The 24,943-nt window shown below is 31.4% G+C and overlaps 4 protein-coding genes and 2 non-coding genes across 10 annotated transcripts; all 6 read right to left on the bottom strand.

Moving 5' to 3' along the window:
- Nucleotides 1-3,835: 3,835 nt before the first annotated feature.
- LOC107958095 (pectinesterase) lies at nucleotides 3,836-5,706 on the bottom strand. The gene is made up of 2 exons (XM_016893770.2): nucleotides 4,694-5,706; nucleotides 3,836-4,615 (listed from the first exon to the last, which is right to left on the bottom strand). The coding sequence occupies exons 1-2, from the start codon at nucleotides 5,676-5,678 to the stop codon at nucleotides 3,921-3,923; spliced, it is 1,680 nt and encodes a 559-aa protein (XP_016749259.2). The 5' UTR covers nucleotides 5,679-5,706; the 3' UTR covers nucleotides 3,836-3,920.
- Nucleotides 5,707-5,802: 96 nt separating this feature from the next.
- LOC107894116 (uncharacterized) lies at nucleotides 5,803-9,134 on the bottom strand. Of its 2 annotated transcripts, none has more exons than XM_016819333.2 (8): nucleotides 8,813-9,134; nucleotides 8,568-8,685; nucleotides 7,956-8,336; nucleotides 7,623-7,874; nucleotides 7,023-7,540; nucleotides 6,818-6,942; nucleotides 6,485-6,645; nucleotides 5,803-6,415 (listed from the first exon to the last, which is right to left on the bottom strand). In XM_016819333.2, exons 1-8 carry the CDS (start codon nucleotides 9,046-9,048, stop codon nucleotides 5,921-5,923), a joined length of 2,286 nt encoding a protein of 761 aa, XP_016674822.1. In that variant the 5' UTR covers nucleotides 9,049-9,134; the 3' UTR covers nucleotides 5,803-5,920. The 2 variants fall into 2 exon arrangements, 1 of the variants encoding a protein (XP_016674822.1); XR_005899910.1 differs by having other exon boundaries at nucleotides 6,383-6,415; nucleotides 6,485-6,650; nucleotides 8,813-9,116.
- A 3,667-nt stretch (nucleotides 9,135-12,801) lies between these two features.
- On the bottom strand, nucleotides 12,802-12,888 carry LOC121205480 (small nucleolar RNA snoR53Y). The gene has a single exon (XR_005900557.1). It is a non-coding gene; the product is annotated as a small nucleolar RNA snoR53Y (small nucleolar RNA).
- Nucleotides 12,889-13,090: 202 nt separating this feature from the next.
- Nucleotides 13,091-13,190, bottom strand: LOC121205472 (small nucleolar RNA snoR69Y). Its single transcript, XR_005900549.1, has one exon. It is a non-coding gene; the product is annotated as a small nucleolar RNA snoR69Y (small nucleolar RNA).
- Nucleotides 13,191-14,479: 1,289 nt separating this feature from the next.
- LOC107894107 (probable ribosomal protein S11, mitochondrial) lies at nucleotides 14,480-16,304 on the bottom strand. The gene is made up of 2 exons (XM_016819323.2): nucleotides 16,085-16,304; nucleotides 14,480-15,362 (listed from the first exon to the last, which is right to left on the bottom strand). Exons 1-2 carry the CDS (start codon nucleotides 16,200-16,202, stop codon nucleotides 14,734-14,736), a joined length of 747 nt encoding a protein of 248 aa, XP_016674812.1. The 5' UTR covers nucleotides 16,203-16,304; the 3' UTR covers nucleotides 14,480-14,733.
- Nucleotides 16,305-18,378: 2,074 nt separating this feature from the next.
- LOC107894091 (probable protein phosphatase 2C 34) lies at nucleotides 18,379-21,353 on the bottom strand. 4 transcript variants are annotated; one of them, XM_016819313.2, is made up of 6 exons: nucleotides 20,994-21,353; nucleotides 19,666-19,913; nucleotides 19,283-19,585; nucleotides 19,084-19,201; nucleotides 18,764-18,987; nucleotides 18,379-18,679 (listed from the first exon to the last, which is right to left on the bottom strand). In XM_016819313.2, the coding sequence occupies exons 2-6, from the start codon at nucleotides 19,906-19,908 to the stop codon at nucleotides 18,473-18,475; spliced, it is 1,095 nt and encodes a 364-aa protein (XP_016674802.1). In that variant the 5' UTR covers nucleotides 19,909-19,913; nucleotides 20,994-21,353; the 3' UTR covers nucleotides 18,379-18,472. The 4 variants fall into 4 exon arrangements, with proteins under 4 accessions (XP_016674802.1, XP_040931039.1, XP_016674790.1 ...); XM_041075105.1 differs by lacking the exon at nucleotides 20,994-21,353 and adding an exon at nucleotides 20,801-20,962 and having other exon boundaries at nucleotides 19,666-19,983; XM_016819301.2 differs by lacking the exon at nucleotides 20,994-21,353 and adding an exon at nucleotides 20,227-20,588 and having other exon boundaries at nucleotides 19,666-19,983.
- Nucleotides 21,354-24,943: the final 3,590 nt, after the last annotated feature.

Genomic DNA, 24,943 nt, shown 5'->3' with positions numbered 1-24,943 from the left:
ATTCTTAACCGACCGTTCTCCATAATCTTCAATATACCTAAGGAAATCTTCTGATGTGGAAGATAGTTAAACGCACCACAGACATCTACGATTAACCTTCGGCTCTTGATACCACTTGTTGTTCCAATAGGTCGGAAGCGGTAAATTATGTACTAAAAAATCACACAAAGTTCAATTCCAGGAAAGAGAGGTGATACATGGATCTTAAATACCAAGTCTTTCTTTAGACAGAATATCCCTTCTATAGTAATTTAATAGCACAATTAAATACTACTATTATACCTCAAATATTGAAAGAAAAATAGGACAAGAAAGAATACAAGAGTTTTAAACGGAGGTTCGGTAAATTATACCTAACGTCCTCGGGCACTAACACCAGATGATAACTTTACTATCTTCAAAGTATTACAAACAAATAGAATTCCTTAAGAATCTCAAATGGGAGAAGAGAGAAAACTAAGAGAGAAAGATTTTGGGATGGTGAAATAGAAATGGTTAGGCCTATTTATAGTTAGGTTCAGGGACTAACTGCAAATGGCCTAAAAATTAGGGACCAAAATTGTAATTATCCATTCAACTTTAAACAACTTGCCTATCCTTTTTTTCTTTCGGTGCCACTTGCACCTCTCATTTTTGACTTTTCAACCCCTTTTTAATTTGACTTATCAACAGATATTACTAGTGATTTTGGTTTTTTCTTTACCATCTCCAACAGTGCAACATGGGTCAAATCGGAGGTGAAATCAATATTCTCAGCGTAAACTCCAGCCTTGACATAAATGACGAAAGGCTTAGTGGATCCAGGAGGGATTCTTTGTTTGGCTTCATTAAGGGGTTTACAGTCTCCACTACCGTCCTGGCAACAATAAGATCAGGCTTCAAATCAGTCGACATCAATCTCCTAGCTCCTGCTGAAATTTCGAGATCAATGTCCATATGCCCAATAACGAGAGGTCTTCGCTTTCTTGGAGCATCCGGCGGCGGTTCCATTCCTTGTTCCGTTCTAAAAAATGATGTCCAATCGGAATGGCCGATAACCGGAAGTCTATCTTCGTCTTGGAGAAGACGACGACGATTCCATTCTTTGTTTCATTCTAAAAGGATGTCCAATCGGAATGGCCGACAACCGGAAGTCCATCTTCGTCTTGGAGAAGACGGTGACGATTCCATTCCTTGTTTCGTTCTAAAAGGATGTCCAATCGGAATGGCCAATAACCGAAAGTCTATCTTCGTCTTGAAGAAGACGACGACGATTCCATTCCTTGTTTCGTTCTAAAAAGGATGTCCAGTCGGAATGGCCAATAATCGGAAGTCCATCTTCGTCTTGAGAAGACGGCGACGATTCCATTCCTTGTTTCGTTCTAAAAAGGAAGTCCAATCAGAATGGCCAATAACCGGAAGTCCATCTTCATCTTGGAGAAGACGGCGACGTTCAAACATTCCGGCAAGCTCCAACTGTTGAAGTTGCTCCGATAACTCACAGGCGATGGCAAGACCATTCCTACTGAGTTGCATCGTGATGTTCAAGAACTTCTCATTTTCTCCCCAGCTTCTTTTTGATTTGGTTTTTTCGAACCCATCTAAACAAGCTTGTTGGTTACTAATGGTAGCACTCAACCAAATCTTCATATCACCCAACATTTATTCACTGTATTAACTTCTATCTTGTCAACAAGTTCAAGTGACTTGTTAAATTCGCTCATGGTAGAATTCAACAAAATCTTGCAGGCATCTAAAGCACTTCTAGTCCCTTCATCTTTCTCCAGATCCCTCAAAAGGGTGGAATTCGCCTGAGCTTGCTCCACGTACTTTATGGCTGCCTTAAACGCCGCTTGAATTAGGTCTTTAACATCCGTCTTGTTCCCAGCTTCTTGTTGGAGCTGCTCTTCACATGTTCTCTTGAAAGTGGTTGGTTGACAAATCATTTTGATAGCCTTCTTGGAGGAAGTAACCTGAGCGTGTTTATTCCCATCTGGTTCTGTCGTCGTAGTCGCTCTCCTCTCTTGGATGCTAACCCGACCGTCACCGCCACCACCACGGCCACTAAGAGGAAAGAGGAGACCACAATTATAGCGATCCGCTTCTTCCTCTCAGCATCATCCGAGCTCGACATAATCGTAAATTTTTCTATTAAAAATGAAAAAAAAATTGGAGGGGCAACAAATTCAATTGCCAACTCCTTCGAAGGTAATGAAGCCCCTCCGAAGTGTGGTTGGCTTTTTCTCTTTTTTGATGACTCTTACTTAAAAGATCATGCTTCCATGGGAGATGAAGCCTTGCCTTTTATATATTGGATTTTGGTTATTTTTAGTATTATAACTTGAGGTTCCCCTACCACTTCACAAACTCCAATGATTTTTAGTTACAAAATTGTTCCTATTTTTATTGGTAATTTTTTATAAAATAAAATAAAATAAAAATTAATTTTCCTGTTAAAAGTTTCATCTATTTGTATTGTTAAAATCTGACATAGTTGATAGAATTACCAGACAGTGATATGTGACATAGCATGGCATAAATGGATAAAAATTTTAATAGAATGACCGATTTACTTTTTGATGTAATATATAGGGACTAATTTACTTATTTTTTAAATATAAATAAAATACTATCTAACTCCTAACACCTTTATAATAATTTTACCTATTTTATTTTATTTGTTTTTGCTCCAAAACCATATGCCATCTAAATAAAGCTATCTTAAACTTAGCATAACAAGTCATCAATCGTGAATCGATCTTGCACTTTAATTTATTTGAGATAATTATGGTGTAAACTAAGATTCTTTAGTTATACCAGGTTAACAGCTGGAGGTAATTATCAAAACTTTTCATTCAGAATTCAAATATCGTATAAATGGTTGTCAGCATTTCAAATTAAATAAATTACTAAAAAATATAATATTTTTTAAAAAAAATTCAGTTGAATCAATTTTTAACATAATTTAACTGTTTTTTTAAATTCTAAACTAGTATATCACTCAATTCTCGATCTAACTAATCTGACCGGTCATACAAGCTAATTTTGAAAACACTGATTATCATCAAACCAAAAACGTGTTAAGAATGAAAGTTTAGCCTCAAACTTTATAAGACGGATGGGTAAATATTTGTGATATGCATCTCAATTTTTATTATGCGTACTTTATTACTTCTATCATTATATATTATTTATTTAGTGTTTTACTAAGTTAGTGTCACACTTTAACTAGGTGACTAACTCAATTAAAAAACATTATAAAACTTTCTTTTCATAATTAAATAAGTAATATTATTCGAGAATAATTTAATTTTTATTTAAAAAACTAATGAAAATATGCTTATTATAGGATTTAAATTTGAACTAATTGCATTAGTAAAACACTATGTAAGGTTTTAAATTATTGGAACTGTCATTCTAATATTAGAAGTCATATTGTATTTTGTCCCCAATATTCAAAAATGGGCAAATTAGTTTTTGTACATTATATCAAAGAGCAAACTAGTCATTTTATTAAAAGTTTCATTCTTTTTACTGTTAAAAATTACTCTGTTCGTCAGCAGAAGGTACACGTGACATGTCACGTATCATTATTTGGTTATTCTGTCAACAAAGGTAATTTTTAACCGTATAAATGAGTGAAATTTTAAGAAAAATAATCAATTTGTTCTTTAATTTAATATAAATGAACTATTTTACTTATTTAAAATAAAGAGAAGAAAATACAATAACTTCCATGATATACTTATCAATAGTAGTCAATTATACGATTTTTTGAAGTTATAATTTAAGATTAAAAAAAAGTTCAAGAAAAACAATGTAAGAGAGTCAACTAACTAATTAACTATTTATTTTCATTTATAAAACAAAATAACTCTTTATTTTTAGGCACCCAACTCATCATTTATTAACATGAATTCCCTAGTTAAAGCAAAAAGGTTTCAATCACGTAAGCCCCCAAAATAATGAACACCAGTTGCAGGCAACCATTTATTACCTCGAATGAATCTTGCAACAGTGAAGTTAAGAGCTTCAGTTTTAGTCATATTATGGAAGCCAGGCCAATCCACTCTATCACCCGTATCTCTTCCTAAACCATAGTTATCGTATTCCCCAAAATAAACTGTACTTAGTCCAAAATCTCCATCCCTTTTTTTCCAACCCTCATCTGCAACCAATCCATCCAAGCTACTACTCATATAAACCGTCCTCGAATACTCCTTCCATGGTCTTCCCAAATATATTTTCGTAAATCCCATGTTTGAGATTAAATCATCATTGGCTCTAATGAAGGAACTTATGATCGATATGCCCGTGTTTTGGCTCGGATCAGTCCTTCCTTGAGCAGTGATGACATCGTCTTGTGTTGGCAACGGTAGTCGAGCGTGTATGTAAGATTCTTGTATCACAGCGGCCGCATTGCCGAATATGAAATCAACGGTGCCTAAAATATGGCAGTTTACGTAGAATTGTCTGAAAGAGTGGACGTATAAGGTATTCCGGTATCCCTCGAACGTGCATCTATTAAATATGGATTGATCGGCTCCGTTTAGGACAGCGACGGCTTGGTACTTGCTCGGTCCAGCTGTGTTTCGAAATGTTATGTCCACTGCAATAAATTTCTTCCCAAAGACAGCTGCAGGTACAGAGAAGTTATACATTACATATGAGTCAATAAAATGTGAAAATTTTAAAAGCTAAATTATGATTTTACCGAGTGTTGCTGAACTGAATGTGGTTGAGCCACCGCCAACGCTGCGATTTCCGGAGATTATCGTGGGGTTGGTGCTGAGACCGCCTACCAAAACCAAGTTCTGTTTATACTTTGGTATCGAAATGTACTCTTCGTAGACACCGGTAGGTATGTAAATCACATAGTATTCGTTGCTGTCACCGGTAACGTTCGGCATGGCTGTGATGGCATCGTTGATGGTTTTGAATTGGCCATCTCCATTATGACTTACCATCACTACTTGTTTCACTGTAATTTTCCCATTTGTTAATGTCTTAACATCCCTTTTCCCTGTTGCATATTCATAAATTGTTTGTTTATCGTTAGAAGACATAAACACAGATAAAGGAGTGTAGGTATCAACAATCAACTTGTGAAAAACATGGTTTCTTTCTGGTTTGGTCGAGCTATGAACCCAATGCTTTGAAACTGCAAGAGAAACACTGAAGCTCTTTGTTCCATTAGATTGTAAAAACCGGTCCTTAATTCTCGATGCTGACGGTGTCGATTCGAGTGCTTCGAGACATGTTTCTACGTTAGTCAAAGCAGCGCTAAGCAAAGCGTGCAAATCATCAGCCTCGACGCTGTCTAAACTCTCGGTAGAAGAATTGATTCTGTCTGATATTTGTGACAAGAAATCAACATTCTGATCGGCTAGAAACCGGCAATCCTCAAGGGCTTGTTTTGACGTCGAATTCAGAGGGTGTGCGAGGAAATGCTGATTGATTGAATCGAGGAAAGTACGAGCATTCAACAAGGAATGATGGATCGAGACCCTGCCATAGTCGAGGGTGTTGAACAGCTTGTTAGAAGAAAAAAGGTATTTGCAGAAATCTGCATGTGGGGTGTGTTTGCAAATGGAGTCTGTGTTAAAGGATGAAGAAGGAAAGCTAGCAACAGATTCAGAGAAGAGAATGGTGAGAAGAAATATGATACAAAGGGCTGAAACCTTCATTTCCATGGCCATGAAGATTAAGAGCTTGATGATGAAACAAGCTTCTATATTACACCTATATATACATACGAAAGTATTAATTAGTTAAGAAGTTCATTAAAAACCTTGGGAATTCAATGCATCGGTTTTTCCTGGATTCAATTTAATTAATTACTATAATTTTATAACTCATGTTATATTTTAATGGTAGTATCTGCAAATAATAAAAAAAAAATTTAAAGAAAAGGGTATTAAAATCCTTTCTCAAGTATTTCTTATGTAATGATCCCTCGCCTGTACAACATATCACCGCCCTCGACCGGTGCCGGTTTCCTTGTGTTACCGGTATCTTCATGTTGTGCCATTACTTGGCTAGCATTCCAATACCAAGGTTGTAGATAAGGTGAAGTATTGGATGAGGATAGTGAAGAAGGATGGAGTACGATGGATCCCCAGTCTCTAGCGCCGAGCTTCGCTTCCTTCATCCTCTGTCTTACCAATAAACCCCCGGCATCTTCCTTGGTCATCTCTGATACCGTACGTAATATCGAGATACAAAGTAGAAGGACCAAAATGGCATCTTCTTCTGGCGATAATTCTACCACTAACAGCCTCCAATTAAGCAGTGCTGTTGCTCTTCCTGTCGGATTCTCTTCAGTAAACCTTACGAGAGTCACGAATCCATCATCATCTTCCTTTTCGTCTTCCGCTACTTTGCTTTCGGTTTCTTTATTTTGATATTGCATTTTCCTGCCCCTCAACAACATCACCTACAAAATAATGCTAATTTAAACTATGAACATCTCAGGTGTTCAAAGAAACTAAAAGTTGGAACTTACAAATGAATCCGATGATTCTCTACTTTTCAGGCTAAAACTTAGGCTGGAACTCGATGTCGAAGATCCGCAATTTATCAGTAAGTCATCTCCTGTTGAAAACTGCCATGCTGCTTGCCACTGATCCTGAGATTCCTTCGGTGTTGCTGTTCCTACAACTTTCTCTGTACTAGATGGCAACAATAACAGCAACAAATGCTTAAATTAGATTCCGCAGATTGAAAAAAAGGCCATAAGTAACTGGAAAAGTCTGAGTCATCGATGTTAACAAAAGAGAATCAACAACTAACATGCTTCTTTGTTGAGCATACTACAAAATCGGATGAAGAAACATACCGGGAGCTCTACCGATAGAGCCGGCAACATAAGACCAAGAACCTTCACGAATCTCAATTATTCGATCCTCCCGATTAACAGCAGAAGGAGTTTCAGCTCCTCTTCTCCAAAAGCCTTCTCCCACTCTGCCACACAGCATTCAAAAATTTGCATCAAATAGACAGAACAAATTTGCTTTATTTTATCCGGATATGATAAAACATACCTTATTCTAACAACAAAACACTCTCTCCCAGCATGGTCTAGAACCGTGCGAGACAACCAACGACCTTTCTGGGGCCGGTAATTGTTTAATTTCAGGATCACATCGGATATCATTGCTCCAGAATCATCAGTAACTCTATCCGGGACACATTTCAGTAGGTATGGTGCTTGAACTGGGGGAGTTACAGAAGCAACAACTCGTACTTGATCAATTTCTCTTGTCAAAGTAATAGAAGGTGCCCTTAGCAAATCATTCCAAGAAAATGACATTGAGTTCACCAATTTACTTCCTTTGAAGCAGTGACCGCCACGGCCACGAAACTCAACAATCAATCCTCGAGTTCCAAACTCGCAGTACAAATGCCAAGCTTTCTGCCATGAATCATACGAAAAATCGGGGATCGATTTATCAAGCTTCAACTCCCTGTGACATCTTACCATCCGGAGACGGAGGAAATTGTGTTTCATGTCCCCATTTGTTGCCTTCATCCGAGCATTGAGCCTCACAAAAATGCATACCTGCATTGTTATGGCACTAAATCAATCTATAAGTACCCGTTTTTGACATATATTTGAATACCCCAGTAAGATAGTAAATTACCTCAAGTAGGAATCTTGGGATCATGGACTTATATTTAGTGTTGACATCAACATCTGAAATCTCCCAATAGATTGGTCGCTTGGCCATAGCTATCTCACCTCCAGCTTTTTCATAAGGTTCATCGAAGGTTCTTTCCCAGATCTTATTTGTTTCTTCCACTTCTTTTTCTTGCACTGTCTCCCATAACCCCACCACCTTCCCCATGTTTTCCCACATGTCCTTCAAATCATCTGCATATGCTGTTGGATAGCTCTGCTTCATTGTTCATCATACTCGTATTAGATATTCACCCAAATCCGAATAATACGATAATTGTTGAAAAGAAAAATCTACCTGGTGTGTAAGCAGCATTAGGAGAATATCCAAAGCAGGCACAAACCTAAAGCACCCATCTCCAAATCTTTGGATCATATATAGAAATCCTTTGTATCTTCGTCTAGCAGCTATCAAATACACTAACTCATACAAATATGGTTGTGAAAATTTTGAGTATAAAAGCTTGTGCTTTTGAACTTCATTGAAAAGATCTTCATTTAGTAATGGTGGGTCTTGAGAATCTGATTCTACTTCATTCTCAAAAGGTTCAGCCGGATATCTTTGAACCCAAATTTCTTTACATCTCATCAATGCATATTCTTCATTTTCCTCATTGAAAATCGATGGTTTTCCTATTAGTTTTGAGAACCTTGACTCGCAATATTTCTTGTAACCAACCTGAAAAAATATGAACAAACAAATTTCATCTCTTTAAGTCAAATTCAAGCTTTCCTATCAACCAAACAGAGATTACAGTGAAAAATACAAGTAAAACCATTGATTTACAAATCATAAAAGAGTCAAAGAAAATACAGAAAAAAGTCTCTTTTTTTCCTTCTTTCAAGTTTCAAGTAAATCATTTTCTCGCATTTTCCCGTCAACCAAACAGAATTAACAGTGAAAACTTACTGGATTCAAGGTGTGACAAAACCAAACCCATTCAACATCAAAAGGTGGCAAAACCAAAGGAGGCGTTGACCCCACCACCGTCAGATTAGAAATCAATGGCATCCATACCTCATCATACCTATAACCAAATAATCAAAATAATAATAATAACTCCCATCATCACATTCAAGTATTCAACCTCAAACATCTGATCATATTACTTCTCTTCAATTAGCAAAATAAAATTAAAAAAAAAAAAAGCTGACCTCCTTATTGCTTCAATAATAGTTGGTCTCTGATGAAGCCACTGACATTCATTAACACTTCTCAAGAACCCAACAATTCGTCTCGCCGCCGACACTAGATCGACACTGAGATGAACCGTGTCCATCTCCGATATATCGCTGAGACACCTTATTATCGACGGCGACAGCACCGACGAGACGTCGTTTAAGGTACTTTGATTAAGACATATGGCAGACTTGTTCTTTGCTTGAAACATGGATGAAAAGGAAAAGGAGTTTTCAGTTTTTTCTTTTTTGCAAGTAACATCACATGTAATGTAATAATACTGTAATTTAAATAAATAAAAGTGTGCGAAGAACAGTAGTTGAAAGTTTTTCTATACAATGTTGTGGAGGGTGGTAAAGAATTGGATTAATGCAATTTTGGCCCTTATACTTGGGAAGCATGTTCATTTAGTACCTAAACTTAGTATCTAAGTTTATTTTGGTCCCTAAATCTGGAAATATGTAACAATTTGATGAAATGGCACTTTCAGGTTGTACAATGCTATTAGGTAAACTATTTTCAAGTGATAATATGATGCAATTTTAGAGTGTCATGCCATCAAATTATATATTTTTTTTTTAAGTTCAGGATCAAAATGGACTTAATTATTTAGCTAAGGTATAAAAAACACAAAATATAGGGCAAACTAACTAAAGATCACTAAACTATTAATAGATTTACGATTAAGTCACTAAAGATCACTAAACTATTAATAGGTTTACGATTTAAGTCACTTAACTTTAAAAAATTTATAAAATAACTATTGAATTATTCGAAAATTTTTATTTAAATCGAATTACTTTATTTTTTTTAAATTTACTAAGGATCAAAATAAATTTATTTACTATATTTAAGTATTGAAGTGAAATATATATATATTTCATTGTTAGATTGAAAGCCAAAAGTTATAATAACCTTAAAGAAAATGTATTTTAGCCACGTGGCAAAAGGTGGTGAGGTAGAAGGTGGGTATGTGTTAGGGTAGTGTGGAAGAACTTGGATGATTCGTTTACTTTAATAATATGCTTTTTGTCTTATAGTTGTAATAAATTAATGATGGTGGAAATATCTTTTATCCTAATCTTATATTAAATGTAGTTGGTTAAATTTATGGTATTTTTATAATTTAATTAGTTTCTTTTATCTTGTGCACGGGTTTATATGCAGTGATGGAGTTTAAAATTTTTTGACGCACAATTAAATTATATATTTTTATAATAATAAAAATATAATTTTATTATTTTAATAGTTTATATATTTTAAAATTTTAAAAGGTTAAATCGAATTTTTATTATTTTTGAGAGGTGAAAGTGTAATTTTACCATTATTTATTTATAATTTTATAAATTATAAAGGGCCTAAACTAAAATTTTACCATTTCAGGGTAGACCATGGTCTCTTGGGTCTCCACTACGCTCTCCACTGATTATATGTATAAATTTTTTAAATATAATTTATGCTTTAATTATGATTAAGAAAATTTAACAAAATTTTAGTAGTATTTGTTTACCTTTTAATATTTTGTATAACATTTAACATTTTTAAAGAAAATTTTAAACATTTATCATATTTTATATTTTAGAATTATGAAATTTTATAAAATCTAATATTTCATTATGATTTTGTAACAATACCTATACTAATCGAACTAAGACTCAATTGACTGTGTGGTTTTTTAAATAATTCATATACGTATATATACAATTGTTTCCAACTTCTCATAAAATATTAAGGGTATTAAAGGAAAATGGTGGAAAAAACACAAAAATAAATTACAATAAATAAGAAGCTAAATTTTAAAAACTATTATTAAATTGGATATCTTTGTTAGGTTGTAACATTTGAATGGCCATTAACGTTAATTAGAAAAAAAGGAAGACCGAATAAACTAAAACTTAACACAGAGGGGCTTTTAAGAAATTAGTCCATTTCTTATAGCTTTTAAGGATGAAATATTGTTTCCTTAGTTCATAATGCAATTGTATTAACAATAGTAAAAAAGCGTCCATATAAAAATAATTTAAATTAAATAGACAAACTATTTTTAAACTTTTTTATTTAATTATTTATTTTAGATATAAAAATTAAAAATATTAACTTAAATATTTATATAGTTGTAAGTTAGTTGTGAGTTGATTTAATTATTTAATTAATTACTTATAATGATTAATTCTGATGATAAATATAATTTTTATTTATGCTAATTAGTTGTAAGTTATATTAAATATTGTAAAATTTTAAATATTTATAAATTTTAAGTTTATGTTTATCTAATTAAATATTTACTTTATACAAAAAATTAACTTCAACTTTTTAAATTTATGTTCATGTTAAAAAATAAGCATTTATATAAACTTTAAAATTTATTTTTGTCCAATTAAAATCAAATTTTATGTTATAAATTGAAGGGAGATATTAATATCAAAATTTGAAATGTGATTATTAATAAAAATTAAGATACGTAATTGATATAAACATATTATTCAATATATTGCGTGGACATAATAATGATTGGATTGGTGGTGAAAGCCATCCCTTGTTGTCCATGTGAAGCAGCTGCTACCAAATGATGATGTGTGCTTGAAGAAAATGACCACGTGTCAATCAAACATATTTATTGGCTTCAATTTCTCATGTCCAAAAGATGGAATGTTTTTAAACCAAAATTTTTATTTTTAAAAAATATTATATATAATTTAAAATATTTTTAATTATTTTCATTTTTCCAGAATTTGTTTTCATCTAAATATTAAATAAAAATAAAGTATAAGAATTATATTTTAATAATTTATATTTAAAATATTACGTTTTAGTCACTTACATTATCATTTTATTACGAAATAATCACTCTACTGTTACTTCCCTAACGGTAATCTTACATGTTAATCTATCTAATTGTTAGGATGAAATTTGATTTTAGACCGACACATAAAACATCAAAGTTGACATTTAAAATTTACCAAACTTAACAATAAAGTAACCACTTCATAACAAAATAATAATATAAATAACTAAAATATAACATTTTAAACATAAATAATTAAAATGAAATATAAGACAAATAAAAATAACTATTTTTATAATTTACTTTTAAAATTTGATATAATTAAATAATGTTTTATTCTTTTTTTCTCTTTTCTTGTCCCTCCTTATCCCTAAAGTGACGCTCCTTGTCTTTCCACTCACGTTTCATGAATTAGATTTCCTCCAACTGCGGTCAAAACTTTCGAAAATTTAAAAAAAAGAAAAATGAAATAAAAAGAAACTCAATCCGTCGTCATCTACCGTCAGATCGGTCTCATTTTCCTGTATGATGTTCTTCACCATTCATTCAAAGGTTTTCACCGTTGGGAACGTCAAATGAACATCTCAACCCCTTAGATCATTCAGTTTCTTCTTGATGTTTCTCTCACAACCCTATACTTCTTGTTTATCATTCTTCGTTCGTTTTCCCCCATCTATCAAACCATAAATTTGATCCACATTTTAACGTTCACAAATGTGAAGCAGATTGAATCTAGCTCGATTAAGATTAAAAAAAAAAGGTGTCAAGAATATATTGTATCACATTATTTTCTTATTTAAAAATTAAAAAATGATTATAGATAATTTCAAACATGGTATACATCTATTCAATTTAATTTGAATTTAAATCACAATCTTCATTTAATTTATATTAATTTAAATTTTGAAAAATTAAATAAAATGATGATAATACTAAACATTTAAGGCCCAACCAAGTTTGAAAAAATATATATATAAACCAAAACAACCTAAAACCCAATCCAAAAACCAAGACCAAGACCAAAATAATCCCCAAAAACAGTTTTTTTTTGCCCAGTGTAAGCGTACTGATGACACAATAATATTGATATTAGTCTCTTTTTTTGGCAAATTACAACGTTACAAGTTAACCAGAAATCGGTTCTCGTAAATAGGAAAAATATAAACATTTAAGAAAAAAAGTTCCCTCAAAATAAATCAAATAAATCATTTTTAATCACTGAACAATCAGCATTAGTATGGTTTCGTTTCAAACATCATTGGGAACTTTTAACAATCACAAGAAAAGACCAGAAAAGAAATTGAATTAAATATATATATCCGTTCTAAATTAAAATTTTAAAAAAAACTTGGAAATTTTAGAATGAGTAAAACAAATAAAGCATAAAATGAGTAAAACAAATAAAGCATAAATAATTAAAGATTTAACACTTCAACAAAAGGAATTTTAAAAAATCTGAAAAAGGTTTGTTTAGACTCAGATAAATGTTGGATTAAGATTCAATTCCCAGACCCTACAAAAAGGTCTCATAATGAGCTGGGATAATACATTTATCATCATCGGCAAACTTCTAAGCGAAAAAAATAAAAATAAAGGAGAAACGGAAGGCAAGAGATCAAAAAATGAATGTCTATTTTAAAGAAAGTAGAAGGGAAAATGGGGACGAAAATTAGAGAGAGAAATATTGAAGTATCGTAGATGAAAGAGGCGAGGCGATAAAGGACGAGCAGAGAGAGCTTTTAAAGGGGACGATGAGGGTTATGGATTAGGGTTAGCGTTCGGGTTCAATTTTAAACTGGCCGATTGGTTTTTCGTTTTTCAGAATTACCCTTCTACTTTCGTTTTAATTACATTTTTACCCAATATTAGATGACGAAAGGTTGAATTCTGAAAGAATAAATTTAGTGAAAATCTCTTTTAACTTTTGTTTTCTTAAGAGAAATTTAATTAAAACATTAAAATTTTAACTATGTCGGCATAATAATTTAATAACAGTTTATGCGTATTTTATGTTAATATGATACTATTTATTTTATTATACCACATTAAAAAATAATTTAAAATTTATAAAAAATATTCAAATAAATAAACTCAAAATTTTAAAGAATATATAAAAAAATAAAATAAAGTACATATAAACTACTAGAGTTATCATGTTTAAAATTTTAACATTTTAGTAAATATATTTATCAAAAAATTAATTTTTTTAAAAAATTGATAGTCAAATTTGACTTTTTTTAAAAAATTAAACCCAATTTAACTAAAAGAAGATAAAAGTCAAATTGATAAAAAATATAAATATTAATTATTCAATTTATTATTATGCATTTTAAAAATATAATTATATTTTTATTATATCTATCCTATTATTTAAAATCTCTAATGAGATGATATTAAGAGTCAACTCAAAAGTAATTTCCTATAAAATTATAAAAAAAATCAATTAAAAATAAACACACGGTCCAACATATGCTTTATTAATATTTATATAAATTTTTATTATTTTTCAACCATATCATGAATGTAACGTAATTTAATTTAAATAAATCTCATTAATCTTTCATTGAGTTTAATCATTTTCATATTTGTCTAATTCGTAAATAAATAGTTTTTCAAATTAGACCTTAATTTTAAATTGAAATTTTAGATCAAGCCAAAAAAAAAATCAAAATTCCTAGCTTTTAATTTTTTAAAAAATGTTTTTCAATAAAATTACTTTTTTATCCTTCATTCAATCTTCTACTTTACATGGCAAATTGAAAAAGTAAAGGAAAAGAAAAAAGATCAGAGGCCCAATTTGTTATTTAAAGACCTGGCAATGGTTCAACAAATCAAAATCATAAACAAGACAGATAAAGAACATGAACTCTTCTGCATATGAAGCATTAACAATTTTGTAAGAGATATAATCCCAACAACTAACTCATCAAAATCAGATGGCAAGCAAACAGTGTATCAGACAAACCAGTAAATTTATGGATAATTTAAAGTAACTGATAATAGAAAAACATGAATACGTTTGAGTTGATATAACAGCATACCAGGGCAACACCTCAACCAACATGCCGTCACGGCCTCTATCAAGCCCTCTAGATAGAGAAGGCAAGGAAGTTAGATTCGTCTCTTCTTTGGAAGCCGGCATCCATTATGTGGATGACGAGTGACGTCCTCAATGAAGACAATAGGATTCTTAAAGCCCTCGCGAAAGCTAAGAATTGCTTGTTTTTTCTTCTTAAAATGGATAAAGCCTTTCACTCTCACCACAACCGATTTAATCCCCATTTTCCTTGCCTTGCGCCCAGCATATTCTGCCACTGCTTCAGTAGCATACTTAGATACTTTCGTGCCTCCTAAAAGTCCTGACATTCCAGCCGAGGCTCCACATTTTTTATTTCCATCGGAATCCGTCACGGTGACAAAGGTATTGTTGCGCATGATCTTTATGTGTGCAAAATGTTTGTTTTGCTCGATATGGTCTTGCCGAAATTGAGAACCCCTAAAGTTTGCCATTCTATCTGCATCTATTGCTTCCCTCAAAACATCCATAGACCTGTAATTCCCGCCTGACCTGAAATCTGTTTGACCAGTAGATTGTGCACCTAAAGGACCAAAAAATTTCTGGAAAGTTGAAGCACGTGTAGCAGAGACATTATCCTTCATTGTCTGTTGATCAAAATTCTTCTCCGGAGTTCCAACATTCTCAGAAGAATGTGCACCAGCACTGAAACTCTTTGAACCTCCTGTAAACTAAAATCAGTTATACCAGTCGGAAAAGACTACTAACAAATATTTTCAACTATGGAGTCCTTCACTGATTGCAAACCAAGTACCTATATACCACTTTAGCCCTAATTTCGCACTTACTGTACACACAACATTCAGACCAGTTCATCTCAAGTTTGTTTACTCAGAGTTGCTCAACTTATTCTTATGGTTATATATATCCAATGAATGTTCAAAGTAAAAAAGGCCTGTCAGCTTATACTTCATTCACAGCCCCAAATGAAAAATGAAAAAAATTTCTAGGGGATATATGGCTCAATCCTATGCCCTTAAATCTATAACAATTTTGATCAATTCTGTTGACTAATACACAAATTATTTCACTGAAAATTCACAACCCTAAAATGACCCTATGTTTACAAGAATTTGTATTCCTCTGAAGTAAAATCAACCCAGGTGAAAATTCAACTTCGTTTCCAAATCTATATTTAGATCCAAGAAATTGAATACGGTAACTATAATGATCAAAAAAAATTCTATTTGCTGCTTTATGTTCTGCCCACCAAATATTTGCAAAAAGTACACAATGAGAATTCCAAAGTTTGCGAAGTTTAGTTTCTAACATTCATCAAATTATATTATTTCTAGGATTGGATAATAAATCCAGAACTTAACACACTCAAATTTGGAAGCGAAGGGAAAAACTTAACGAGAAAAGCAGAGCTGTTGGAAAACTTACCGAGAAAAGCAGGGCGGTTGGAAGAAGCTCGAAACACCCAATTGAAGATGCTAAAGCGTTGAAGCAATACTGAAGTAGAAGAATGGCGAAGCTGTCGAATTGAAGACAATGGGTGCATTTTTTTCTTTTATGATTTTTCCTTAGGTTTCAGGTTTTTTGCTCAGCAAGCATTAAACCTTCGAGAAAAGAGAATAATATAAATATTTGAGCAAAAAAGAAAATGTTGGGTCTTCTAATTTGCGGCCTATTAGTCTACCTTCAACAATTAGCTTTGGGCTTGGGTCAGAAGAGGAAGACGATGCTCGCAAGACTTGTTATGACTTTTATATTTCTCTTAATTCGAAGGTTTGTTCAAAAATTAAGGAAAAAAATTAATCCTATTTAAAATATAAATTAGGTTCAAACTCAGCTATTAAAGGTTCGAGTCTAACTCAGATTCATTTTTTAATTTATAATATATTTTATATGTTTTTATGTATATTATAGTGCATAAAAATTAATTTATAGTAATATATGATTATATAATGTAAATATTAAAATATATTAAGTTATCTATATATACATTTTTAATAAATATAAAATTAAAATATATTAAATTAAAAGTAAAAAAAATTTTCAAAAAAATTTAAAATAATATGTATAGCCCTGAAATAGATTTGGGTTAATCATTTACTAAAAAAAATTCTTGATATTTTCCAAGCAATGAGAGTATCTATCTTAAAATTAAATATAAGAATGAGATATAATATCAATTGCAACTCAACATGCATAGGGAGGGCATTAGAATTTGCTATATTTGATTGACCTATTTTAATCACGGGAGTTAGGTGAGATGGTAAGAGTTTTTCCTACCTTAACCAGCGGTCGAAGGTTCAATCACCGCCCTATGTATGTAGCAACTTTAAAACTTATAGTTAGCATCTGCCCACTTATAGGGCCTACAGAACGCAGAGAATTGGTTTCTGAGCCCACTCCGATAGATATATTAAAAAAAACAAAGAGATTCTTAGCAACCCATTTAATGTGATCGAAAGTTCTCTTATTTAGGATATTTGATCTATAATAATGTTTATATTGAAAAAATCTTTGTCAATTTATACATTATTAGAGATATATACAAAGGTTATTTTTGAAGAATTGGAGATTTAGATTTATTATACTTTAGCATGCCTTTTAAACATTTATTTAATGGAGAGTTTGTTTTAGATTTAGACGAGATCTTACACTTAATGCATATTTATAAATATGTTGTTCCTGTTGTTCATTTTAAATTTAAGTTTTATTAGGAAAATTTTAGTGGGAGAGTGATGGAAACTTTGCTAAATGAATTGAATTTAAATCGCGCCTTATATTTATTGATTTATAGTGTATCACTCTTTGGATAAAGTCATACAGATACTAAGGAGTCTTTGAACTATGTAACCGAATTTTGTTGTCCACCTCTTTGTTTCTAATTGTTAGTTAATTTGTACGAAAAATTTGAAAAACACATCCAACAAATTTACAACAATCTACAAATATTTTTATTAGAAAATTAAATTAATAGGAATATATATATATAAAGTTTTTGTTATTTGAATGTGTTTTCTTTTTATTCGGATATAATTTTAAACATGAAATTTTGATTATATTTATAACGTGCACTTAACTTATCCAATACCGAAAAAAAAGAGAATAAAAAAAAGAGACACTCCAAAATGCCTCAAGTTACCCATCAAAGTTACTTTGTTTCTTTTTTGTTAGTTAGTTTTTTTTCCTTTTCTATTCTTTAAAGTGCTTAATTTGAGTAAAAAAGTGGAAGGATAAAAGAAGAAAGTGTAAAAAGCAGGAAAAAAAAATAAAGTGTATTTAGTATGGAAAAAAAAGTGGGAGGAAAGAAAATAGAAAATATGATGATTTTTAATATTAATGCATAAAAATTAATCATTTCAAATTCGGATGATAAGAGAGATAAATATTAGTTTAAAATTATATATTTTTTTCATAAAATAAAACTTCTAAAAAATATGTTTCCCCAATGATTAATTTTTATGCATTAACATGAAAAATAATTCTCTTATTATTTTTTTCTTTTCTTACTTTTCCTCTATACCACACACACTCAAAATTTATTTATTTTCATTTTTCACTTTTCCACACACCCACCTTTAAGCTGAGCTGAATTCTATGTTAATCAATGTTGTTTGAGAATGTGGCCCATGTGGGCTTTACTTAACTATGTTTACATATGGTGACAAATTGACAACCAGGAATTGGCCCATTTTCATGGAAAAATTTTGGATGATAGCAATGTATGAGCATGAAACGAATACTTTGTGCCTAACTAAATATATTATATAGTTGTAATAAACTTTAAGAGCAGCAATCTTTTGCTCATTTAAGTACACACTATTTTGAAGTTGTTACAAGACTAACTTCATGGTGAGATGAGTGGAAGAAGAGGCAGATAGCGGAAATATCATCCACTGCAATGCCTTTCCTTTTCTTCTTCCAAGCACAGGCCGCGAACTCGACTAATCGCTTCGCTGCCTTCGCCTTGTCTGGTGTCGAAGATACTATTTGAATTGCTTCCTGATTGGAAACTACATCCCATACCTGCAGGTAGTTAACAAGTTATCTGCAATTGTTAGTGTTGTTTGACATTTTAAGTTGCATTGAAACCTTGGAATGCATGCGTACCCCATCGGTGGCGAGCACAACGAATTGGTCTTTGTTGGTTATATGTCTCTGTGTGACTTCAGGAACCGAAATAAGACCGTAGTCCTTAATGCAGTAATCACCAAAAGCTCTAGACATTGCTAGTCCTGGTGACTCTTCATTAGGCAGCCAAACTCTGTGTACCCCTGGTTCATCGTGCATGCAGAAAACGCGACCTTGGCACTGAATTATCCGCTCACTCTCCTCTTCAAACACAAATCAACCGGAAAAACGTAAGAATTCTAGATGGTATCTGTTTATGTTTTTAACATTTTCAGAGATTGTTGTTACAGATTACTCACGAGGTAAATTTGGTTTGAAATCAACAGTAAGCTGAACGGGAACCAAGTTTCCATCATCGGAATTCGTTGCCAAAACAGCCCGAGAATCGCCAACATTGGCTACGTATATGATGTCTCCCTGCCCAATATAAAAGTGTGAATTATTCTCACTAGCTTTCATCAGTAGTGTGCCATAATATGAAGTAAAAGCTTGAGTTACCTGTCTGACAATTGTCAAGGCGGTTGTTCCACTGTAAAACGAATCGATCTTTCGATATTGTTCGAGCTCGCGATCGACAGCAGCACAAGTCTTCAGATAAGAATGCTTCCATATATGAAACCTCTGATGCTTTTTATCAGATTCCAAATCCGGGTCGAGCGATGTCTGAGCTAGAGTCTCTTGCCAATTGCAAAGCAAGGACGAAGGCATCGATTCTCGAACCTTTTTCGCTACGAAATGACCCCATGGACCATGACCATCAAATATCCCACAAAACAACATGTCTGCTTGACATCCAAATCCCTATTCCAAAACAGAAGCCACATTTATCAAATACAAAATGATCAAATCTTCTAATGGAAAAAATATGGTAAAGGCCTTACCTCCCATACAATAGCACAATCCTGGTTCACTCCTTTCCTGCCTCTCTTGGAACAAACTGAGGCCAAATTGTTAGAACCATCGACATTTACAAAACCAGAAGACCTCAAAATCATGTCATGTTTCTTTGCATCTTTTGCCATTGTCTCAGCAGCTTCTCTTCCATCACCATTGCTCGAATTCTTCCCTCTTCGCATCGAAAACGACCTCGCCAACCCATTGAACATGGAGGAAAAATGCCTCATTGCCTCTATAATCCAAAACTCACTATCAAAAACACAACTTGTTTGTTCCCTTCTTATAGATCCAAAGTTTTTTGCCTAATGAAAAAACAAATAAATATAGCCACATAAGTAAAGGAAACAGTATAAAATTTGTCAAGGGAAGCCTTCTACACATATACATACATTTAAGTATACATATACATATATATTTGTTTGTACAAATGCTTGGTCAAAGCATATTGAATTTGAGTGATACTGTTAACCAAGAAAAGACATGATCTGACTCAGAAAGATAGGAATCTAACAATATAATATATACATATCAGCAAATACGGGAACCTGTGAATCTGAAAGGGTATTACAGAGAATATTCATTATGACATGGAATTCCACTACCATTAGCCTCTCCATCTAGAGAAGGAGGTAAACATGTACTAGCTAGTAAATGGATAAAAAAGCTCTCAACATTTTTAGACTTAGCTGGCTACCAAACAAACCCCATCAAGGGGTCTGTTTGGTTACTGAGAAAAGGATAACAGGAAAAAGAGAAGTTGAAAGAAATGGCAAGTGGCAACTTGAAAAGTAAAAAAGACGAAAATCTAGAATTTCCCTTTATAGTAAAAGGAAAAAAAATGGAAGGAAATAGAGTGTTGGGTTTTCCTTAGCTAATTTCTTCTGTTCACTAGGGGCCTGTTTTCCAGAATACAAAGAAACTGCCTGAAATATAATATATATATATATAGATAGATATTTTAAGAAAAAAAACAAAATTTAATGTGCAAAGTTACTCAGTTTCTTTTATTAGATGAAAAGTAAAGAAAAAAATATAACAGATTTTCCAATTTTAAACATGTTTCTGAACATAAGACCTCAAAAAAACTAAAGATTAATCTCAGGTTACTATAAAAAGTACCATTAAAATGAATCAAAATTTGATCTTCAAAGAAGAAAAGAAATTCACACTTTTTGAAACAAGGCAGCTCAATTTAGTTTAATATCTACAAACCAAACTAAAACAGAAAACCTAAAAAACTTTCTCAGAAACCAAACAGGCTATTCCAGAAAAAACTCAGCAAGACCAACCCTTTAAAAGTAAAGATGGTGACCTTTTAACAGTAAATGGTTTGCCGTGAAGTTGAGGTAAGCAGCCGGAATGTGATGGTGTGATCCTTAAAAGAAAAGCTGAGAAACCGAGAGAAAGAAGATGAGGATGGTTCAGAAAAAGAACCCATAGTTTGAAAGCAGTACACACTTCCCTTCGATTTTGTTTTGATTGGTTATGGTTTTTTTAAGCTCTTTTCATCTATGGAGAAGATAACAAAGAAAGCATAAGCATGTTTTGTCCATGTAATTACATGCAAACAACAAATCTATAATTATTATTACAAGCAAACACTTTCTCTTTTTCTTTTCTTTTCTTTTTTTTTTTGTAAGACTTTTACAACTGAACTCAACTTTTTTTTTTTAATTTGTTTTGCTTTTGCTATTATTGTCAAACCTTTATAAGATTTGTTTTGCTTTTTTTTTTTTTAATTTGATATGTTCCCTTTTTTTTTCTTACTATTTAAACAAGTTAGTTGTTTTATGAATTTTTTAATATAAAAATATTCATTTATTGAATTTATAAATTATGAACCATTAAAATATGTCATAAATTTCTATATTTTTTTTAAATTTAAAATTTATTCTTTATATTTTTATTTAAAAAAAATCAATATATCTATTTTTCAGATAATATTATTAAAATTATTTTATTAAATTTAAATTTAATAAGACGTCATTTTTTAATTATATTATTATCAATTGAATTTTTTTTCCAAATTTCATATCAATAAATTTAATAAAAAATTAGTGTTAACATAACTTAAATTTTAATTAATTGCTTTAACAAGGCTTTAAAGTTTAAATACTTAAAATTAGCTAATTTAAGGCACAAAATTCACAACGATTAAATAATTTCCAATTTTTTAAACTATACATTTAAAATTAGGGTAAACTATAAAAATTGTCATTTTTATTTGCTTCAGATTACATTTTAGTTACTTATGTTTGAAATGCTACGTTTAAGTCACTTACGTTATCGTTGTGTTACGAAGTGATCATTCTACTATTAAACTCCGTTACCTCCCTAACGGTAGTCCTACGTGGCAGTCAAAATATATTTTAAATGTCAACTTAGATATCAAGTTACTAAGATGAAAATAGGTTTTTACTTAAATAAATTTAATTTGAATTGTCACGTAAGACATTTAAGTTGGCATTTAAAACCCATTTGAACTGTCACGCAGGACTACCGTTAAGGAAGTAACGAAGCTTAACGGTAGAGTGACCACTTCGTAACAGAACAATACATAAGTGACTAAAACGTAACATTTCAAACACAAGTGACTAAACTGTAATCTAAAACAAATAAAAATGACTATTTTTATAGTTTACCCTTAAAATTAAAATTAAAAAACAGGAATTTCACTTTTTATTTTTTTTCATATTTATATAAAAAAAAAGTTTTCAAATGCTACATATATGCATTTTTTTAATATTTTAATATTATTCATAAATCATTTATCTCCTATAATTAAAGGGAGCATTTAAGCATGTCCATAGTCAATAATGTGCTTGGAATATGATTAATTAATTAATTATATTCTGAAATCCCAATTATTGGAAACATCCAAATATTTTTTGTATAATTGAGATGAAACAAAAAAAAATAAAAATTCTTACGCTAAATTAAATAATAGTATTTCATGAACAGATAAGCAAAGTATGTCATCTTATTATTTTAATCAGTTCACTTTTGTTGGCCAAATCTAAAAGGTTTTATTAAAAAATAAAAAATAAATATATTAATCAATATTCAATGGCATAAATTAAGGTGATAAACATAAAATTTAAATTTTATGTATTTTAAAATGTATAAAAATAACACATAATTATAAAATTCTTCTTTTTGTGAATTTTTTTAAAGATATATATATTTTTAATTTTAGTATACCATTTTGTTTTTGGGTATTAATTTGCCTATAATGCTGTGCCGTACACATGGCTTTTTGAAAGACCAAACATCATTAAATAATCATTATGATTGCATTTTTTTTATGTATTTCCATATTTAATTAAGTGATTAAAAGAAGTTTGTGCGATAAATTTAAAATAAAAATAAAATAAAATCCGGTCATATACTTCACCTGTTGGTTTGATATTTTATTATATTTTTAAAAAAATTTATCCCATATGTAAAGTTTAGTTTGGCTGCACTCTAAATTATTAATATTTTAAGTGCATTTTAAGAAAAATAAAATTAATGTATTGGTTTTTGTTGAGTAATATTTTGCTCGGATGGGAATGTCAGGGTATTTATATATGTTGCCATTAGTACTATTACAGCTTATAATAGGGACTGCCTACTTTGTCTTGGCTCTATTGCGTCTGTTATTGACATTCCTTGCTCTTTGTACTGACATTCTGTGAGCTCCAGGCCTGTTGGACACGTGTCCACGGAACTTGCTGTCCTTTCTACTCTTGGGGTTGATACCCTAAGCGAGTTTAGTACTTGCTAGACACGTGTCTTGGTGGCGTGCAGGGCACAAGGTCCTCTTTGCGAGTCCCTTAGATGTATGCAAATTGAAACCGTGGCCTTCTCTAGATTCCTACGAACTAGATCTGCGACCCTAACTTACAAGTTGTTCCTGCAGACCCCCTCAGCGAACTGTATCCGCAAGCTCTCCTTGCAAACTGTACCTACAAACTCGTCTTGCTATGAAATCCGTCCAGGTCGTGGGTCAGAGGCCTAAATATTTTCTATGATTCGGGTTGACAATTACTAAAATATTACAATTTTCTTGAATTTTTACAAAAATAAATACATTGAACATATGTATTTTATAAAATGGCGTTTTTAATGCATTGGGTTAATTTTCATGAACAATGGTGATAATTAAAGCCAAAGTAAAGTTTTAGTTGGATTGAATTGAATTTTAGGGTAACATATATATAATATTATTATATTTTGGTGGTGGGGTGGTATTGAAAATCTATCTTACAGGGGGAATTTTGGAAAGAAATTTAGAAACAAATTATAAAAGCATGAGGTCTATTTGATGTGTACTTTGAATGTTGAAATTGTCTTTCCAATTAAATCAAAGGACGATATGATAGCGAATGCACTCAAAGCTAAAAAAAAAAAAAACAATTAATTAATTATATATGAGAAAATCATTAAATAAAGACTTGTGGAAATTAATTAGGAAATAGCTAAAGTACATCCCATCCGCAAAGCTTGCTTCGACTTATGTTCCTTTATTATATTTTTTATATATAAATCAATTAAATTCCACGTATACAGGGTTTTGGATTTTTAAAAATATATTCAAAAAGGATTTATTATATTTACGACATATGCCACAATTTAAAATTTAAAAATATTAATACCGGATCGAAGTGTCGTGTGTTAACTTCATATGAAACCATCATTTATATAGTAATTTTCAACTCATTTAAAAAATATAGTAAACTCACCAATTAACATGATGTAGTCATTTTTTGAAAAGAGAAAAATAATCATATTTTTTAAGTAATTTTTAAAAATATAATATTTTTACAATAAATTATTGTATTCGGACACCATTTTTTTTAATAAGTCAAATGAATTAATATTTAGAGTATTTAGTTAGTTCCCATTTGGGTAGTGGCATGAGAAAATATGTCCGACTAACCCATGCAATAATTCGTTAAACAATACTACTAATAATCTAAATGTTGCAAATTGAATGTAGGGTAGGCTAGCCTAGAACATTAAATAAATGCAAAAGGCAAGACTTGACCTTACCGAACACCAAGCTTGTTATATTAATTACAAATGCATATATCAAACATCGTTAAACCTTGTTACTACAACTTTGCATACCCAATTCTTTTCGGAGAATATCCTAGAGTGGGTTGGAACAAATTTAGGAAATTATGCTTGAGTGTCAAGAATTAGCATTCTTAAGACTACTCTATTTGATTTGGTTGCATGATGAATATGGAAGAACAGGAATTTATTTGTTTTTGAAGA

This window comes from Gossypium hirsutum, chromosome A08 (genome assembly GCF_007990345.1).
Source record: "Gossypium hirsutum isolate 1008001.06 chromosome A08, Gossypium_hirsutum_v2.1, whole genome shotgun sequence".
NCBI classification, from domain to species: domain Eukaryota; kingdom Viridiplantae; phylum Streptophyta; class Magnoliopsida; order Malvales; family Malvaceae; genus Gossypium; species Gossypium hirsutum.
This window is presented reverse-complemented; position numbering and strand designations above follow the sequence as displayed.

Bases quoted from the DNA above. Each gene is read 5' to 3' on its own strand.
- LOC107894116 (XM_016819333.2), bottom strand. From the start codon at position 9,048: ATGTTTCAAGCAAAGAACAAGTCTGCCATATGTCTTAATCAAAGTACC. The intron at 6,943-7,022 runs GTATGTTTTATC...GCTGTGTGGCAG, and splicing joins TGTTTTGTTGTTAGAATAAG to AGTGGGAGAAGGCTTTTGGA. The intron at 6,416-6,484 runs GTAAGTTCCAAC...ATTATTTTGTAG, and splicing joins GAGAATCATCGGATTCATTT to GTGATGTTGTTGAGGGGCAG.
- LOC107894091 (XM_016819301.2), bottom strand. From the start codon at position 20,298: ATGGAGAGGCTAATGGTAGTGGAATTCCATGTCATAATGAATATTCTC. The intron at 19,586-19,665 runs GTAAGGCCTTTA...GTTTTGGAATAG, and splicing joins ATTGTGCTATTGTATGGGAG to GGATTTGGATGTCAAGCAGA. The intron at 18,988-19,083 runs GTGAGTAATCTG...TTGTGTTTGAAG, and splicing joins TTTCAAACCAAATTTACCTC to AGGAGAGTGAGCGGATAATT.
- LOC107958095 (XM_016893770.2), bottom strand. From the start codon at position 5,678: ATGGCCATGGAAATGAAGGTTTCAGCCCTTTGTATCATATTTCTTCTC. The intron at 4,616-4,693 runs GTAAAATCATAA...CTGTACCTGCAG, and splicing joins ATTCAGTTCAGCAACACTCG to CTGTCTTTGGGAAGAAATTT.
- LOC107894107 (XM_016819323.2), bottom strand. From the start codon at position 16,202: ATGCACCCATTGTCTTCAATTCGACAGCTTCGCCATTCTTCTACTTCA. The intron at 15,363-16,084 runs GTAAGTTTTCCA...TTTAGTTTACAG, and splicing joins CAACCGCCCTGCTTTTCTCG to GAGGTTCAAAGAGTTTCAGT.